General features: G+C 44.0%; 2 protein-coding genes across 11 annotated transcripts in view; one reads left to right on the forward strand and one right to left on the reverse strand.

Annotated features, from left to right (window-relative positions):
* Positions 1–8,080, reverse strand: part of si:ch211-220f16.2 (uncharacterized) — a 39,970-nt gene extending 31,890 nt beyond the window's left edge. For 4 of the 10 annotated variants that reach the window (XM_078944931.1, XM_078944928.1, XM_078944930.1 and 1 more), the window contains exons 1-5: positions 7,900–8,080; positions 5,360–5,418; positions 5,112–5,267; positions 1,098–1,232; positions 897–1,010 (exon numbers count right to left, since the gene is read on the reverse strand). In XM_078944931.1, the coding sequence (XP_078801057.1) occupies positions 897–1,010; positions 1,098–1,232; positions 5,112–5,267; positions 5,360–5,404 (450 nt within the window). In that variant the 5' untranslated portion in view covers positions 5,405–5,418; positions 7,900–8,080. Of the gene's footprint in view, positions 1–896; positions 1,011–1,097; positions 1,233–5,111; positions 5,268–5,359; positions 5,419–7,312; positions 7,791–7,899 lie in introns of those variants that run through there. The other 6 variants (XM_078944924.1, XM_078944925.1, XM_078944932.1 and 3 more) reach the window with 3 other exon arrangements.
* Positions 8,081–9,025: 945 nt separating this feature from the next.
* On the forward strand, positions 9,026–18,278 carry LOC101156635 (coiled-coil domain-containing protein 42 like-2). Its single transcript, XM_004066760.3, has 7 exons — positions 9,026–9,191; positions 9,261–9,384; positions 10,189–10,281; positions 10,356–10,550; positions 17,625–17,846; positions 17,932–18,087; positions 18,149–18,278. Exons 1-7 carry the CDS (start codon positions 9,160–9,162, stop codon positions 18,254–18,256), a joined length of 930 nt encoding a protein of 309 aa, XP_004066808.1. The 5' UTR covers positions 9,026–9,159; the 3' UTR covers positions 18,257–18,278.
* The last annotated feature ends 18 nt before the right edge of the window (positions 18,279–18,296 follow it).

Consider the following 18,296-nt stretch of genomic DNA (forward strand, 5'->3'; position numbering starts at 1 on the left):
GGCTGTAGATAAATCAGTCTCCTCTGTCGTGTCTCCTGCACAGAATACGTTCAGTTGACATCATTTACATAAATCTTTGACTGTTTTCAGACTCACTTTTATCTATGAAGGTTTGAACTATTTTCTGAGAGAGAAAATAGTGAAAGTGTTCATGTCTGTCTGAGAAAAGTGGAGAAAATGTTACTTTAAAGATTTCACTGATCGCAGATTATTTATGGAACGCATGCTTCCCAGTAAACAAGGGACAAGTGTACTAGTTAAGAATAGTTAAAAATAAATGTTTGGATTTTCTCAGGAAAAGCTGAATAGAAAAGTAGTTTTCTGTCAGAGAATTATTTCAATCTGCTATTTGTGCAGAAACGACAACATTTATCCTCGCCTTAAGTGAATCTTTGAAGTTAGCTCGCTTTAACATTTCTAACCATCAGTCGATGACACAGGAAGTGAAGAGGGATAATGGGCGGGGCTTATTAACAGGAACAGGGAATGATGAGCAGCAAATGGAAACATGCTGGTTGAATTTAATATAGACAAGTTGTTTTATTTCATTTGTTTTTTAAATGAATAAAAAAAACAAGTTTCCTCTTTCCTGCAGTGGTTTTTGGAGGGAACTGTTGCCTATCACTTCAGTGATTTTAGACACAGGTTTAACATTAATGTTATTTTATATAAGAACAAAAAAAATAACATTAATGTTAAACCTGTGTCTAAAATCAGCTGTGGTTTGATGTTTCAGGTGCAGTTCTGGCTTTCAAAGGAACACCAGCAAAGCTGGTGGCGAGATTTGATAACGCCATGAGCCGAGACGTAAAACAACGAGCAGCAAACGACACGATGACATCAACACATCCTTCTCATCGTCCACGGCACCATGTGGTGGAGAAACGAATGCTGACCTGGTTCTCCAGGTCCTGGTCTCTGTGGGCGAGCTGCTGTTCTAGTTCTTCCACCTTCTTCTTCAGTAACACTATCTTTCCCCGACTGGCGTGTTCTGCTCCCTCTGATGACGCCTGAAAGGGAAGCGGGAGTCCGCCATGAGAAGGCCGGATGCTGGCGGCTCCGCTGATGTCGAGGCCGACTTTCAGAGCGGCGCTCACCTTCTTGTTGTGAGCTGGAGAGGCAGGGTCCCCCCGTCTCTTCAGCTCCTCCAACTGTGCCGTTAAGGACGTCACCTTGGCTTTACTTTGGAGGCGGAGCTTTGACAACTTTGTCTCACACGCCTCTTTCTCCACCTGAGACACGAGGGAGAGGTTAACAGGAGAGAGTTGTAAGGAGACAGACATCATGGCAGGAAGAGCAGCAGGTGATGGGGGGGTTCCGGTTTGAACTGGGAACCTGCAGACTAAAGGGATGTGGACTCTCGATGATGCACAGCAAACTGGCTGGATCAGATCACAGAGGAAGGCCCTGTGCTCAGCGCTCACCACAGCCAGCACGGTGAAGACAAACGAGGTCACTGAGGTCACAGAGCCGGCAGCTCGCTGCACGAGGCCTAACATGTGGGAGACCGTGGTTGTGTCCCAATTCCTTCCCTACTCACTACATAGTGCACCATATAGCGCGTTCACCATTTTCTAGTGCGGTCTGAATCTACAATTCCGAATTCGAGTGCCCTAGAAATTTCCCAGAAGTCTCTGTGAAAAACCAGGGGGCTCACTAGATCAGCAAATACAGACCACAATGCATTGCGTCTGAACAATTTTTTGCCAATATTGATAAACAAGCTACGATTTTATCTTCAGAAGACAGTGGACTCATCAATAATTATCACAAAACAGTCACATTACCGTCATTTCCAGATTATAAGGCGCTACTTTTGTCACACGCTTTCAATCTTGCGGCTTATTCAATGATGCGGATTATTTATGCATTTTTTTCTTTATTATGCATTTCTTCTAACGGTCACTAGGGGGCGCTCAAGCAGAAAGGGTAAGAGTGAGACAGGAGGAATACGGTATATGTGTCGAGGAAGACGAATAGCACGAAGAATGAATAGCAGGAACAGACCCTCATCATGGAAAATGCAGGAAGAAACGCAGATGAAGCAGCTTTCAAGTTCAGAACAATCGTTAAAGCAGTGTGAAAAAATCCACCATCACCAACGGGTTTGGAAAAGCCGGTCTGCTGCTGACGGAGAGGACAGAGCAAGAACAGGAGGGAATTTACCTCGGAGTGACACTGATGACAACGAAGGAGAGACTGAGAGAGAGAGGTGAAGAATGTCTGACGCTATTCCAATCCCACACTGAGGAGGAAGACTTCCATGGTTTCAGTGCACAGGAGGAAGATGAAGAAAGCTCTCAGTGACTTTTACGTTCATGTTTGTGAACCAGCCCTGTTGGTGCTGTTACTACCATGTTGCTGCCGCGTCACAGGCTCTGTTTGGAGTAGAGCTGTGACGGTGTGGGACTTTGGATCACCGCAGTGATGAAACAACAGGAGTTGCAATGTCGCGGTTTAACCCCCCCCCCCAACACAAAATTCCCCTGGCGGCCGCGTCGCAAACGAATACCGGTACAAGTAATAATTACAACACAGTAGTCTTTATTAACAAATAACAGTAACAACTAACCACTAACTAATTAACAAAATATATAGGTGTTGTAGGTGTTGTAGAATGAGTATGTGTGTGTGTGTGTAAGCGCGCTGCGTGTGCAGACCACGCACAAGTGTGTTGGGGTGTGCGCATGTTCATGTTTGTTGTTAGGAGTGAAGGAGAACAGTAATTAAAGGTTTCCCCCAGAATAACAGTGATTGATTCTTTATTAACCCACTCTGGGGTAGAGCTGTGACGGTGTGGGACATTTGATCACCGCGGTGATGAAGCAGCAGGAGTCGCAGTGTCGGGACTATTGCGACCCCCCCCACCCCCTGTCGCGCACTCAAGAACGCATGCAGCTTGTAATGAAAATGAATACGATGGAAATTCACCCAGAAGCTCTTGAAGTTTGAACAAAGGACTCGCAGAAAAATTAAATTATTAAGGATAAGATAAGATAAGATAAATGGATAAGATAAATGTGTTTATTATAGTTCAAATCACGCACCATATGCAGAACTTTCAACAACAACAAAATGTGATTAGAACCTTTCCTGCATTACTTTTCTTTCTTTCTGATGGTGGTCAGAAAATGCAGGGGAGATCCTCAGAGCCTCCAGAGCGGGTTAATAAAGAATCATTCACCGTTCTGCTGGGGGAAACCTTCTTTTATAACTGTTCTCCTTCATTCTGTATATCAAACATGAATGCGCCCCCCCAACACACTTTTGCTGTGTGCTCCCTCACCCTCTTGCGTTGTACGAGCTCCTCCCTCCCTCTGCTGCTCTCGCTCCCCCCTCCTTCTTACACACGCGCACAGTTTCAGCACATACACATCCTCATTCTACAACACATGTTTCATTGTGGGCACATGCGGCTTACAGACAGGTGCAGCTTATGCATGTACAAAATGGTTTATCCTTTAAAAATGTAATGAGTGAGGCTTATAGTCAGGTGCGCTCTATAGTCTGGAAATGACAATATTTAGATTTAAACCTCGGGAAATCGATGATGTCATATCTGCCGTTTTAAAAAACAAAAATAGTAGTGAGCATGGTGTCTAGGCCTGCACAATATACCGCAAATTTATCGTTATCGCAATATCCAGCTCTGCAATATGCATATCGCAAAAGGCGGCGAATATCGCAATAAATCGCAAACCCAAAATGTGTTAAAACAATCTTCTAGCAGCTTGAAGCATTTAACGAATCAAATAAATCCCTTTATGCTTTGACCAATCAGATGGACGCCTTCCCATTGTTGACCAATCAGATGGAGGCCTATTATGTTAACCCTGGTCCTGAAGAGCCTCAACCCTGCCTGTTTTCCAGCTCTCCTTAACCAGCTTGCTGTTGATTGGCTGACTCAAGTGATTTCACATCCTGATTGACTGAACACACCTGATTTTGGTTATCATTATCGAGCAGTCTAGGGAGAATTGGAAAACAGACAGGGTTGAGGCTCTTGAGGACCAGGGTTAGCCACCCTGGCGTTTGTCCCCCATGTCGATGAGGGTCATTTGGAGTATAATTTTTAAACTGTTGCAATGAAATGGGAATGATGTTTTTGTTTATTTTTCTATTTGTTTATTTACCGCAAATTTATCGTTATCGCAATATTGATCACTAATATCGCATATCGCAAGTTTTCCTCATATCGTGCAGCCCTAATGGTGTCTGAATTTCTTTTTTAAATCCAGGGCACTACATACTATGTCGCAGTTAGGGGTTAGGCCGGGAATTCGGACACAGTCCGTCTGATAAAATTCAAACATTAACTATTTATCACAGTTCATTTTGAAATCACGACACCATTCGTCAAATCCATGAATCCATCTTCTGTTAGGATCAATAACTCCTGTCTATTCATGCTAATGTTTCCTTATTTGTTGTTTTTAGTTTGAAAATTCATGATTTACTTATAAAAGTTCCACCTTGGTTTAGTTGATGTTTTTAGCTCAGAAAAAACGATTTTCATTTACAGAAATGAACCGAGTTGACCGGTTGAAAACACAGATATGAAGCAGGTTGAGCCATAAAATCCATCAGGAAGTGAATAATCTGTTTGACTTCCTGTTGTGTCTCTCTCTGTACATGTAATGCAAACAAAAGGACGTCCAATCACAAGCTCGCTTCTTCCAAATCGGGTCGGTTCCAATTGACTGACGGTGAACCACAGTGAAGGATGTGTGTTCACTAAACCTTTGATAACCTTTTCATTTTTAGCAGCACAGCAAACAAGACCTGAATGAAGAAATAGTACTTAACCACAAAGAACTCAACGGTCACAAGACCCAAAAAAAGTTTAGTTCAATAAAGACGGAAGACATCCGTCTAAACACGTAAGGTGTGCAAGTAAACACAACAGAAGAAAACACAACTGTGTCTGATAATAGAAGAACCTAAGAAGTCGCCCAAAAACAGGTCTGAGTGTTTGAAGTTTTGTTGCCTAAAACACAAATGTCAGTATGACTAAATAAAAACGTTTCTCTGTTAAAAGGCACTTCCGCCCCGCGTGATGAGTGACAGTACAGGTCAGCCATGGCCTCCAGAGGGAAAGACCCCACCCTCACCTTTAGCTGCTCATCCTTGGACCGGAGAGCTGCGTCCTTTTCCCGGATCATATCCTTCAGCTGCGTGACGAGCCGCTCCGTTTGAGCCAGCCTCTCCGCCACTTCCTCCACGGCAACCGGGGCCCCCCCAGCAGCACTGCGGGGAGAGCCTGGACCCTGAAAGCAACGAGAGGAAGGAGAGGAAGAGTCTGACTGCAGAAGTGTTTTTTTTTTACTTCATCCCAAAGCATAGTGAGAGGTGTACTCACTCCAGAGCCGGGCTCTCCCTCCTCTCCAGAAAACCATTTCAGCATGGTTGTGGTTCTACCTGAAACCCAACCAGAGAACCATCAGACCTGCAACACGGACCCAACACATCCATTCTCTGCAACTAAACGTTTGTACTTCAAAACAAAGGAAAAGGTTAGATGGATGTTGAGAAGTTAGAATAAAACTGGGAAACATTTGTGTCTTGGCTTGTTTCAATATAATAATCTTAATCTATTTTATGTACTATTTTCTTTTTGGTGTCTGGTTTATGTCTCTAGACTCTGACTCAAAGCTCCTAGTTAAAGGAGGGACGTGGCTAAACTGAAGACAATTGTCTCCAAGTCTGATCATCCAGGCTGTTATCTCTTCTCGTTTAGACCACTTCAATTTACCTGTTTTAACAAAAAGTCTCTTCAATGTCTCCTATTGGTCCAAAAATCTGCAGCAAGGCTTTAAACTGGAACCAATAAGCGCTCTCATGCCACCCCTCTGCTGTTAGCGCTACATTGGCTTCCTATTCAATTTAGAATCCATTTTAATTTGAGGTTTTAGAGCCTTGCACGGACAAACCCCAAACTCTATTTCTGGCCTTTTAACTCCCTACAGTCCTGCAGCTCCTTGAGGTCCACCAATAGGAATCTTTGATGTTCCAAAAACTGGCTTTAAAGCTAGAGGAGACCTCGCCGACTTTGGAATGACCCCCCTCTGTCTCTGCACCAGATTGACTCAGTCGAGTGTTTTTATCTCCGTTTGTATTTAGGAGAGCTTTTAGCTGACTTTTACTTGTGTTCATTTTTTATTTGTTTGTTTGTTTACTTCTATGCCTGAGTGTGTTTTATTTGGGTTTTTCCTGCTTTAGACTCCCCGTGGCGTCCTGATTTTTTTCTCTGATTTTTATTGTTTTAACATTGTGAAGCACTTTGTGAGTCGTTGTCTGCAATGTCCTATATAAATAAAGATTTACTTACTTACGTCTTTTCATTTTAATGTACTTTAAACAATGACATTGCAATTTTAAGCACCTTTGGTGGCACCTAGTAAAACTTTACAAACCAAAAAGTGGATGATTCCAGACCATCCAGTTGTAGAACAGAACAGAATAAAAAATGATGACAAAGCCAAATGACAGAACTCAGCAAAACGGTTCATGAGATCAGGCGGTGTCACTAAGGCAGGATGAAGGTGGAGGGACGGGAGTTGCTCTCTGTGGGGCAGTCGGGCAGAAAGTCGGGCAGAAAGTCGGGCAGAGAGGTAATGGGAGGACAAAGATCTAAAGAAGCAAGGGGGGGGGGGGGTAGAGTTTCTTCTTTTTGAACTTTTAGAAACGTGTAGACTTGCAGCAAAATGGGAGCGATGATGTGTGTTGTGGGGGGGGGGGGGGGGGCTCTAGGTGTGAGGAAGGGACTCTAGATTCTAGATTCTAGATTTGCCACCCTGCTCCATTTTGAAGCTGATTTACTGGATGGGGACCAGATTCCAACGGAATGAAGAGGCCTGATCTACTTAATCAGCACTAAGATGACTACTAAGAAAACAAGCAAGACTACAAGTCTAGTTATCACAATCAGACTGTTGGAGGTCTGTGTAGAAAACTATGTAATCCCAGTCCTTAAGGGCCAGTTTCCTGCTTCTTTTCCCTCCTGTCCTGCTGGTTTCAGACCTGATCCAGATAATCCACATCAGGTGTAGTAAGGATGTCTGAAAAACAAGCAGGACACTGGCCCTCCAGGACTGGGATTTGACACCCCTGACCTAAATCAAGCCATGTAATCAAGCCAGTCCTGGGATAAAAACCAAACCATCGGTCACAACAGCAGCTCTGGTTGTTGTTTTTTGTTTTGGGGGGGTTCAATCAGCCTTTATCCACAGAGCCAACATGCAGCTTCAGTCCGGATCTGAGGCCTGGTGTCATGACACTGCCAGGCTCCACGATCAGCTGCTGAACCGCTCACCTCGCCCACGTGACGCAGGAGAACAAGCAGGTCGAACCGGTTCTTGCTGCGGACAACCCTGTCCGACAAGCCTCGATGGCTTCATTAAACTTCAATCCCTTGACGAGACCACAAAGCGGCTTCAGTTAACAACAGCCAGGGTGACAACACTTGTTTCTCCAACAACAACAGGGCACTTCAGCCAAACGCGCATGAACCGTCAGAAAACGGCTCCAGCGAGTCTTGACCACATACTGTGTGTGAACACCACCTCTGACAGACCAGCAGGAATCCAACTCGTCAGAAGTAAACATGGTGCTGAGCACACGCTACATTAGCTTGAATCTCCACGCAGGACATCACCCAGCATCCCGCAGCGTTTGAAATACAAAAGCTGCCAAAAAAAGAGGCTCTGGACACTGAGGGGAGCATCCCACTCACTGCTCCGAGCTGAACAGAATTTAAGGCTAAAGTGTTTAGCTATCAGTTCTGAACCCGAATGCTAAGTTGTTAGCTAGCAGTGACTGACCTGCTGCTGGTCCACCCAAACAGTCTGCTGTGTCACGCAACACCTGCCCGGAGAAAAAGGTTTAATTTTAGGGTTCTACCTGTTCACCAGATCATGAGTAATCCACCGGCACCACCGCGTTTTGGAAAAAATCCTGCAAAATCACATTTTAGTTCAGCCGACGAAGCAAATTGGACAGGCATGTCAACAGACGCCTGGAGAGACTGCGCCTGCGCATTACACTCCCGTTCGCCAGAATGGATGCGTCCTGGGAATGAACCATTGACCGGGTAAACAATTAATTTAAAACATACATACATACATACATACAGCAAAACATACACTTTTTTTCTTTTTTATCTTCAGAGGTAAATTGATTTAAAATGTTTTTGACATTTTTGAAAAACATTTTACCTGAATTTTCACTCATTGTTAACAACACATTTTTACCAAACAATTAAATTTTAAATGTTATTAATGACCAATAGTCATTGGTTTTGTAAAATACAGAATAATTACATTTCTCATTTGCGGCACAAAAGTATCGTATAAAAAATCTTTATTTAAAACATAGAAATGACAAACAGTAAAGAACATGGAGCAATAAGTTGTACATCAATTTTTCTAGATGATCACAAAGGGAGTAAAGAATAAAATAGTGTCCGATCTGGGTTAACAAAATTTGGGTTATTAGTATTAATAATAATACATTTTTCTCCAACACGGAGGCTACAGCTGGATTTTTGTGCAATCTCTGGATGCATTGGTTTGTTGAATTAAATCTATAAAAGGTTTTATATTTAACTTTGTTATTAACAACAAGCTTTTGACCACAAATCTGTCTGTGAGGTGAGGCCGGAAGAAGCTACAGCTGGACTCCCATTCATTTTTGATGGCTTTAATTTTGATGTAGTTTTTTTAATGGAGAGACGCAAATTTTGCCTTACATCGATTTACAAAGACCATCATAATCCGAAACGGTGTTTTATATATTCCTGCTCGTTTTTAGTCATTTTATTTCCCCTTTAAATAAAAAGAAAAATATATGGGTGGGATGGGGAATAAAGATTCTGCATTTTAAAAACTATGCAAAACTTGACTGTCAGTGAATCTTAGCTGGCTGGCATAAACAGGACAGGGGGTTATGAGCTTTTTTCCACTTTTCATTTTTATTTTTTTTCCAGTTCTGATTTGCAGGACGTCTGTGTGTCTTTAAATAGGAGGAACGTGTTGCCATGGAAACGACCAACTCCGGAAAAAACGGGTCGCTCCTGAAGTTTCCAAAAGAAGTGATTAAAGCGGAGTCGGAGTGAAACTGAAGGAAGGACTGTCGCGGATGAACTGCTAAACCTGCAAACAGATGACTTCGAAGGGAGGCCCCCAGGAGCCACAGTCAGTCCCCCCCCCCCTCTGGTGTGACGTGGGCCAGTCCGCCGCATCTGACTGTTCTTCTGTTGACAGGGGCGCGCACGTCCAGGTGGAGGACTCGGCCGAGGACCTGGCCTACGCGACGGAGTACGTGAAGCTTTTCAAACTGCGACGAGAAGCAACAGAACTGCAAAAGATTTACGACGGGAAAAAGCAGGTGCGTGATGCGCATGCGCAGTCACGACCAATGACCAAGGACAATACACTTTGCTGTGCAACAATCAACATTTACAAGCCAGAGGTTACAGTATCTTACTGAACATAGAATAGGAACAAATCGTTAAAAAATATGCCGTTTTTTAAATAGATGAAATGTTCTTAAAGCCTTTCTATTTCACTTGTGTTCTATTGTTTTGTAGAGTTATGTCCACACCAGATGGACTAAATTAAAACTAGTTTGTCAACCGTTTACACTTGTGAACGTGGAATGTCCTTGGCAAAGAAAAAACAAAACTCAAGAGTTTTCTATGTTTATTTTAAATCCACTTAGTTTATCTTTAACTGGATAACCTTGATGTGAAAACATTTAAATGAAACGTCTTTTATTTTCATTATTTATACAGCGTTTATGTAGAGTGGTGTTAGCCTTCTCCCAATTTAAGTCACCCTTGGTGGAAACCAAAAATACTTTGCAGCAGGAACCGAAAAAGAAATTAGATTTTTAATACATCTATTACTGCCTATTTTCTCTGTAATCTCCACATCTAAAACGACATTAAATTCAGCACTTTTATCTGTGAACGATGCAGGTCTTAGAGGTTGAAGGCATCATTTTACAAAACAATAGAACACAGGTAATTCTGAGCAGCATCTTTTGTAGATAAACTGAACTTTGTAGAATTTTCTAATAATTCCTGGGTTTCTTCGTCCTCTTGGTGTGAAGGACCACCATGCATGCCACAAATCATCAGCGTGGCGTTTCTATCAACCAGAACACTCTTTATTGGTCTGCTTGTTGCAGTTGTTGGAGGAGCTGCAGCGGCAATCTGACATGTTGAGGAGCAAAATTGATGACGCGGTTCAGCTGCGAGGAAGCTTGGATTCACTTCTGAAGGTGAGGAAGTCAGTGATTCCCTTTGAGGACACTTCGGAGAGTGAAGTGAAAGGAAACCGCTTGCTTGTTCTCAGGACGAGGATCCAAACACATCCGCGCAGAAAGCTCAGGAGCTGTTTGAAGAGCAGAGAGCGAGGGGTGAGAGGGAGATCCAGAGTCTGAAGGAGGAGAAAGCCAGAGCGATCGAGACCAAACAGAAGCTACAGCGTCAAAAGCAAGAGATGTCCGTGTATGCAGACATGCTGCAGGGAGTGTGCAGACTAGCCAAGGTAATGGCTGTTACCCTTATGGAAAAACTCAGAATCAAACGGGATCATTCAAGAAGAAAAACAGCAGCAACAGACAACAGAGTTTTAGGTTGAGTTTAGAAACACTTTTTTTTTTTAAATTACGACTTTAAAGTCAGAACTTTCCAATTTATTTGTTTGTAGGACAAGCCCCTTGAGATGTGTCATCTCGTTTTCAAGGGGGTCCTTGACATACAACAAACAAGCAAATACCGACAGATACAGTTGAGCAAACTTTACATGTCAAAACATACAAGGCAACGAGCAGGCACACACACACACACACACACACAAGCACAGACATTTATTGCACCTCGTAGCAGTTAGTTTAAAGGTAAGGAAATAAAAAGCAGGAAAGAAATCAAATTCAATCAAAAACAGGTACATGACTGTTGAAGATTTTCTAAACAGGGATTTTTAAATGCAAAGAATGAGGTTAAAGAACGAATAGATGGAGGAAGATTGTTCCAGTCAGAGGGTGCTTTGTAATAAAATGAATATTTTCCGATTTCCTTTTTGACTCTTGGAACAACAAAAAAGATTTGATCTGCATGACGTAAATTATCAGAAGACTGAAAAGGAATTAGATATTGTTTGAAATATTCTGGGTAACTGAGGTTAATACATTTGAAGATGTACAATAGCCAATGAAGTTGACGTCGGGAGGATAGAGGAAGCCAGGACAGTTGCTAATACATTAGACAGTGGTGAGTAAATGGAGAATAAACCTACACAAGCTGTTATAAACAACATTCAGTGGTTGGAAGTTAGTGAGAGTGGTGTTTTGATATATTATGTCACCATAATCTAAAGTCGGGATAATCAGTTGTGAGATAATTTTCTTCCTGACCGAGAGACTAAAACAATTGATTGATAGATAAATTTTAAACGATAAGAAATTGTATGGACAATGGACTGTATATGAGCACTAAAAGAGAGTGAGGAGTCAAGCCACAAACCAAGGTATTTGAATTTTTTTATTGCTGAAATATGTGACATGTCCATGTAAGTTAAATTTACTTCATTTGTATGAGGTTCCATTTGTGCCAAAAATATCAAAATGTGTTTTTGCGTCTACTGTTATGTCTTTGGTCCATTGTCTATGTCTACTGATCGTGTTTTTGCGTCCACTGTCTATGCTTTGGGCTCATTGTCTATGAGGTTCCATTTGTGCCAAAAATATCAAAATGTGTTTTTGCTTCTACTGTTATGTCTTTGGTCCATTGTCTATGTCTACTGATCGTGTTTTTGCGTCCACTGTCTATGCTTTGGGCTCATTGTCTATGTCTATTGAACGAGTTCATTTTACATTGGTTCATGTCTATGTATTACTAAGCAATATCTTCTGCATGCCCATGATTCCTTGATTATTACTTTGTATTAACTTTGTGATGTATATGCCTGCTTTATCCTTAAACTTTATCTTTGTCATTGTCCTTATCCCATGTCGTCTAACTACGGCGTCAGGAAAATCCTTAGCAACCGTTGCTAGTGTCGTTTGCTACGTCGTCTCACCATGTCGTCAGGAAGATCCTTAGCAACCGTTGCTAGTGTCGTTTGCTACGTCGTTTCACGTGTCGTCAGGAAGATCCTTAGCAACCGTTGCTAGTGTCGTTTGCTACGTTCTTTCACCATGTCGTGTCCTTAGATCTTGCTGTATTTCAAATTTTGCAAAGGTCGTCAGAGAAGTCTTTTGTACGGTCGATAAATTGTTTCCCGTATTATCACGGAACAAAACACTTTAAAAAAAAAAAAACCTTTATTGACAATCCTGCAAACGCGCACTGCCAGAAAGGGGGGGGGGGGTGCAGCGTACAACGGTTTCACGTTCCCGTTTAAAGTTATTTAGAGTATGGCTTTAATTTAATCTTGTGATGAAACTATTATTTCAAATTATTTTGAAAAATGACTGATCTTTATAAAATATGTTGTTACAAATCTGATGGATAAACGAGGATCAGATGGGCTAATAAGAGCCTTATGTGGTCCCGAGTGCGCCATCTCATGGTCACATAAATAGATTAAAAAGAAAAGCTCAAAAACCAGTCAGTTTTCGACTGTTATATTCATAATTAGTGACTCGACCCACTAAAATTTGAGAAGGTAACTCATCAAAGATATTTTAAAGGCCTCCTTGCAAGGCCCCCGTAAATCGTTCAGCGGCAAAAAAATAAATATTGCCATGGACTAATGACTTGAGGGTTTATTTCTGAACAAATACATTAAATCAACACCAATGTGTTTGTAATTTTATTATTAATAAATCAACCACGTTTTTCATGATCAGAACACAGCACATTCATAAATAGTCTTCGTAAAATGTTCATATTTATTATGTGTCATTCTCCGCGTTAAATAGAAGTAGTTCGCCTCCAGATCAGGTGGTGGCGGTAATGTGCCACTGTGTTTTCGTTTCAAGCGTTGTATGCATGCCCCCCCCCCCCCCCCCTTTCTGGCAATACGCGTTTGAGGGAATATCAAAATAAAGTTCATCTTAAAAACGTGTTGTCATGGTTAACCCTGACGTCTGCTTTGATAAACATTTCTTTTTCGTTCCGTGGTAGTACAGGAAAAAATTTACCGGCCTTACAAAGGACTTTTCTGACGACTTTGGCAAAATTTGAAAAACGAGAACATCTAATGACAAAACACGGGGAAACGTCGTAGCTAACGACAGTAGCAAACACCGTAGCTAACGACAGTAGCTAACGACAATAGCTATCGACAGTAGCTAACGACAGTAGCTATCGACAGTAGCTATCGACAGTAGCAACGGTTGCTAAGTCCTGACGACAAAGTGAGACGACCAAAGACATAGACAGTGGACACAAAAACAGATTTTTGGCACAAATGGAACCTCATACATTTGCAGCTACAGGACGTAATCTTTTTTGGAACAACATGAAATAGGATTTAGATTTGTTGAGTAGAAGCTTATTAGATTGTAACCACAATTGTACAGAATTAAAATAATGTTGAATTGAGTGCTGAGTGTCAATAATATCAGATTTAGATGAGTAAATGACAGTATTATCAGCATAGAATTAAATCTTGCTGTAAGTGCATTTAGTAGGAAGGTCATTAATAAAAAATTGAAAATAAAAGGGGACCAAGTGAGGAACCTTGTGGAACGCCTTTGTCTACGCTTAGAAAGTTGGAATAGCTGCCATTAAAAAGCACACACTGCTGACGATGATGAAGGTATGAGTTGAGCCAAAGCAGAGAGGATCTATCAAGGCCAATGGAATGACGTTTGTCCAATAACAAAACAAAAGCTTTGGTAAGATTGATAAATAAATAATCAAAACCAGAGAAAATATCATTGCTAAATTTTAACAAGGCTGAAGTAGTAGAGAAGTGCTTTCCAAAACCGGATTGGAAAAGAGATAATATATTATTAAGTGTTACGTATTCCGAAAGTTGGTTGAAAAGATTTTTTTTCATAGACTTTGACAATACTGTTGATGATTGAGTTTGGTCTATAATTGCACATGTCATTAGAATTCCCTCCTTTGTGAAGAGGTATAACCTTTGCACTTTTCCAAGCCAAGGGAACTTCAGACGTGCTAAAAGAGAGATTTAAAAGAGTAGCCAAGGGAAAACAAAGCACATAGGAAGCAAGTTTAATACACTTTGCTTTAATGCCATCTGGTCCAGCGCTACTGCTGGAGGAGAGCTCATTTATGACCTGTTCCACATCAGTCGGGTTAACCATTCTGAAGGAAAATGTACTGCCACTGGAAATGTCATCACAGAAGGAGATTGAATAAGAGGTGATTTTGAGAAATGCTGACAGAATGCCTATGAGATAACAGCCGAATCATTTGTGCACACATTATTACGGACTCTCACGGACTCCGTTCTCCCCGAGGAACCTTCCTAAATGCGTAAAATTCTTTTGTTTTTATTAGCTTTTTAGTTTTGGGCTACTAACTTAGCAGCTACTTAAAGTCATGTCATGACAGACGGATGTGGTGAACAGAGTCCAGTGCTTTTCCATACTAAAACTTTCTTCAGTAGCAGAGAATAAACAAAACAGAAATAACTTAAGTTAGCCTATGTATTTCTTTCTTCCTGCGGCCCGGTATTAGGTAACCCACGGACCGGTACCGGTCCGCGGCCCAGGGGTTGGGGACCACTGCTCTGAACTACTAATCAGGATGGGTATCTGTCCTGCCCCTCTGATGTGGATCTCCTCCATCCTCCACATCAGAGCTCAAAAGTTGAACTGTTTCTCTTGAGTGCTACCCCAGAACATTTGCTGAAATGGAAACATGCTGTGGGACCACTCTCCCATGGGGCCACCACCCGTAGGAGACCTCAAAAGGGGCCGGTGCAATGTGATTTGGGTGGCAGTCGAGGGTGGGTGCCTCGGCGGCCCAAACCCCTGTTATGGAACTTGGCTTTTGGGACATGGAACGTCACCTCTCTGGGAGGGAAGGAGCCTGAAGTGGTGCGAGAGGTTGAGAGATACCGTCTAGATATAGTCGAGCTCACCTCCACACATAGCCTGGGCTCTGAAACTCAGTCCTTAGAGAGAGGTTGGACTCTGTACCACTCTGGAGTTGCTCAAGGTGAGAGGCGGGGGGCTGGTGTCGGGTTACTCGTGAGCCCCCAGCTCAGCCGCCAAGTGTTGGAGTTTACCCCGGTGGACGAGAGGGTCATGTCCCTCCGCCTCCGGGTTGGGGGGCACCCGAGCTTCTTGGTGTCTCTCAAGGGGTACTGGAAAGTGCCCCAACGGGGGACTCCATTGTCCTCCTGGGAGACTTCAATGCCCACGTGGGCAATGACAGTGGCACTAGGAGGGGCGTGATTGGTAGGAATGGCCCTTCTGATCTGAACCCTAGTGGTGTTTTGTTATTGGACTTCTGTGCTCGTCATAGTTTGTCCATAATGAACACCATGTTCGAGCACAAGGGTGTCCATCAATACACGTAGCATCAGGAAACCCTGGGCAGGAGGTAAATGATCGACTTTGTAGTTGTTTCAGGTGACCTTCGGCCCTGTGTCTTGGACACTCAGGTAAAGAGAGGGGCAGAGCTGTCCACCGATCACTAACTGGTGGTGAGTTGGATTCGCTGGCGGGGAAGGACGCCAGAAAGACTTGTAAGACCCAAACGTACTGCGAGGGTCTTCTGGGAACATCTGGCTGAGCCCTCCGTTCGGAAAGTCTTTAACTCCCACATCCGGGAGAACTTCAAAACAGGTACTGAGGGAGGTTGGGGACATTCAGTCCGAGTGGACCATGTTTTCCCACTTCCATTGTCTCTGCTGCTGCTCGGAGCTGTGGTCGCAAGGTCTCTGGTGCCTGTCGCAGCGGTAACCCCAGAACCCGGTGGTGGACACCGGAAGTAAGGGATGCCGTCAAGCTGAAGAAAGAGTCCTACCAGGCCTGGCTGTCTTGTGAGACTCCAGAGGCAGCTGACAGGTATCGGCAGTCTAAGCGAGCTGCGGCCCGGACTGTTGCGGAGGCAAAAACTCGGTCCTGGGAGGGGTTCGGTGAGGCCATGGAGAAGGACTATCGGTTGGCCTTGAAGAAATTCTTGCAAACCATCTGGCACCTCAGGAGGGGAAAGCAGTTCTCTACAGGCACCGTTTTCAGTGCAGGTGGGGGGCTGTTGACTTCGACTGGGGACATTGTCGGGCGGTGGAAGGAATACTTCGAGGATCTCCTCAATCCCACTGACACGCCTTCTTTTGAAGAAGTAGAGAATGAGGACTTTGGGGTAAGGCGGTCTATTACCCAAGCTGAAGTCTCTGATAGTCGAACCTCAGATTCAGGAACAACAGTGCGGTTTCCGTCCTGGTTGTGGAACAGTGGACCAGCTCTACACCCTCTTCAGGGTGCTGGAGGAATAGTTGGTGTTCGCTCATCCAGTCCATATTTGTTTTGTGGATTTGGGGAAGGCGTTCGACCACGTCCCCCGTGGTATCCTGTGGAAGGTGCTCTGGGAGTATGGGGTCCAAGGAGTCTTACTGAGGGTTGTCCGGTCTCTGTATGACCGGAGTAAGGTTCCCATAGTAAGTCGCATAGTAAGTCCGGCAGTAAGTCAGACCTGTTCCCGAAAACATGTTGGACTCCGGCAGGGCTGTCCTTCATCACCGGTTCAGGTGCAGCCAGGGGCCGGAGGGGGTCTGGTTTGGGGGCCACAGGATTTCCTCTCTGCTTTTTGCAGATGATGCTGTCCCGTTGGTTTCATCAGGCCAGGACCTTCAGCGGTGCATTGGGGTGGTTTGCGGCTGAGTGTGAAGCTGCTGAGATAAGGGTTAGCACAGCTAAATCTGAGGCCATGGTTCTCGACCGGAGAAAGGTAGTTTGCCATCTCTTGGTGGGTGGAAAGTCCCAGGTGGAGGAGTTTAAATATCTGGGGGTCTTGTTCACGAGTGAGGAAAGACTGGAGCGTGAGATTGACAAGCGAATCGGAGCAGCGTCCGCAGTAATGCAGTCGCTGTACCGGTCTGTTGTGGTGAAAAGAGAGCTGAGCCAAAAAGCAAAGCTCTCAATTTACCAGTCGATCTTCGTTCCAACACTCACCTATGGTCACGAGCTATAGGTCATGACCGAAAGAATGAGGTCCCGAGAACAAGCAGCTGAAATGAGCTTCCTCTTTGGGGTGGCTGGGTGCTCCCTTAGAGTCAGGGTGAGAAGCTCGGTCACCCGTGGAGAGCTCGGAGTAGAACCGCTTCTCATCCACATCTAAAGGAGCCAGTTCAGGTAGCTCGGGCATCTAGTCCGGATGCCTCCTGGACGCCTCCCTGGAAAGGTGTTTCGGGCATGTCCCACTTGGCGGAGGCCCCCGGGAAAGAACCAGGACACGTTGGAGAGACTGTATGTCGGCTGGCCTGGGAAACGAACGCCTCGGGGGTCCCCCCAGAAAAGCTGGAGGAAGTGGCTGGGGCGAGGGAAGTCTGTGCATCTCTTCTTAGACTGCTGCCACTTATCCGCGGCCCGTTCCCGGATAAGCGGAGGAAGATGGATGGATGGAAACATGCTGTTCTTCATCTGATCCTGACCTTCAGAGGGAAGCCAGCTGAGTCCTGGTTTGTGTTTTGCAGTTTGAAGATGTGGATCAGCTGGCTTGGTACATCGAAGATCAGCTCCACCTCACAGAGAAACTCGTGGAGAAGGAAAAACAGGTGCAGGAGGAAACGGATCAGCAGAGAAAAGAGCTGTCAAAGGTGCAGGAGAAGCAGAAGCTGCTGCGTCAGACAATGAATGGCCAGCTCTACCAGCTCCACACAGAGATAGAAGAGATCCGCTCCCAAGCTGAAGTTTGGGTAAAACCCACCTTTTCACATGTTTCATTGTCCGGACCATCCGGACGTCATCTCGAGGAGGCTCAGCTGTTCTGTCTTCACACAGGAAATGAAGTGGGGCCATATTCAGGACACGGCTGCAAAGAAAACCCTGGAGCTGTGCCAGATCAAGATGATAACACTCAACCTCTTTGAAACATTAGGGGGCGTCGTTGAAGAGAAAGGCATAAACATAAATGACACAGAAAAACAACTAGATCAGGTACGTGAATGAAGGATCCAGAGCAGTAGTGAAGACTCAGGTTAACTGTGTGTTTCCTCAGATCGTCACACGCATGAAAGACATGGAGGACATCTTGAAAATGCACAAGGACCTCTACCAAGGACAGGACTCCTCAAAAGGGAAAGCTGAGCATGCTCCAACCTATTAAAAAGTGTTTATTTTTAAATTCATCATAAGTCAAATCCAAG

This window comes from Oryzias latipes, chromosome 3, assembly GCF_053564925.1.
Source record: "Oryzias latipes strain Hd-rR chromosome 3, Olatipes_Hd-rR_3.1".
Classification (NCBI taxonomy): Eukaryota; Metazoa; Chordata; class Actinopteri; order Beloniformes; family Adrianichthyidae; genus Oryzias; species Oryzias latipes.

What these genes read in the sequence shown, in the direction of transcription:
- LOC101156635 (XM_004066760.3), top strand. Translation starts at nt 9,160, where the DNA reads ATGACTTCGAAGGGAGGCCCCCAGGAGCCACA. An exon ending in TTTACGACGGGAAAAAGCAG is followed by an intron (nt 9,385 to 10,188) that starts GTGCGTGATGCG and finishes TGCTTGTTGCAG; the next exon opens with TTGTTGGAGGAGCTGCAGCG. An exon ending in CAGAAAAACAACTAGATCAG is followed by an intron (nt 18,088 to 18,148) that starts GTACGTGAATGA and finishes GTGTTTCCTCAG; the next exon opens with ATCGTCACACGCATGAAAGA.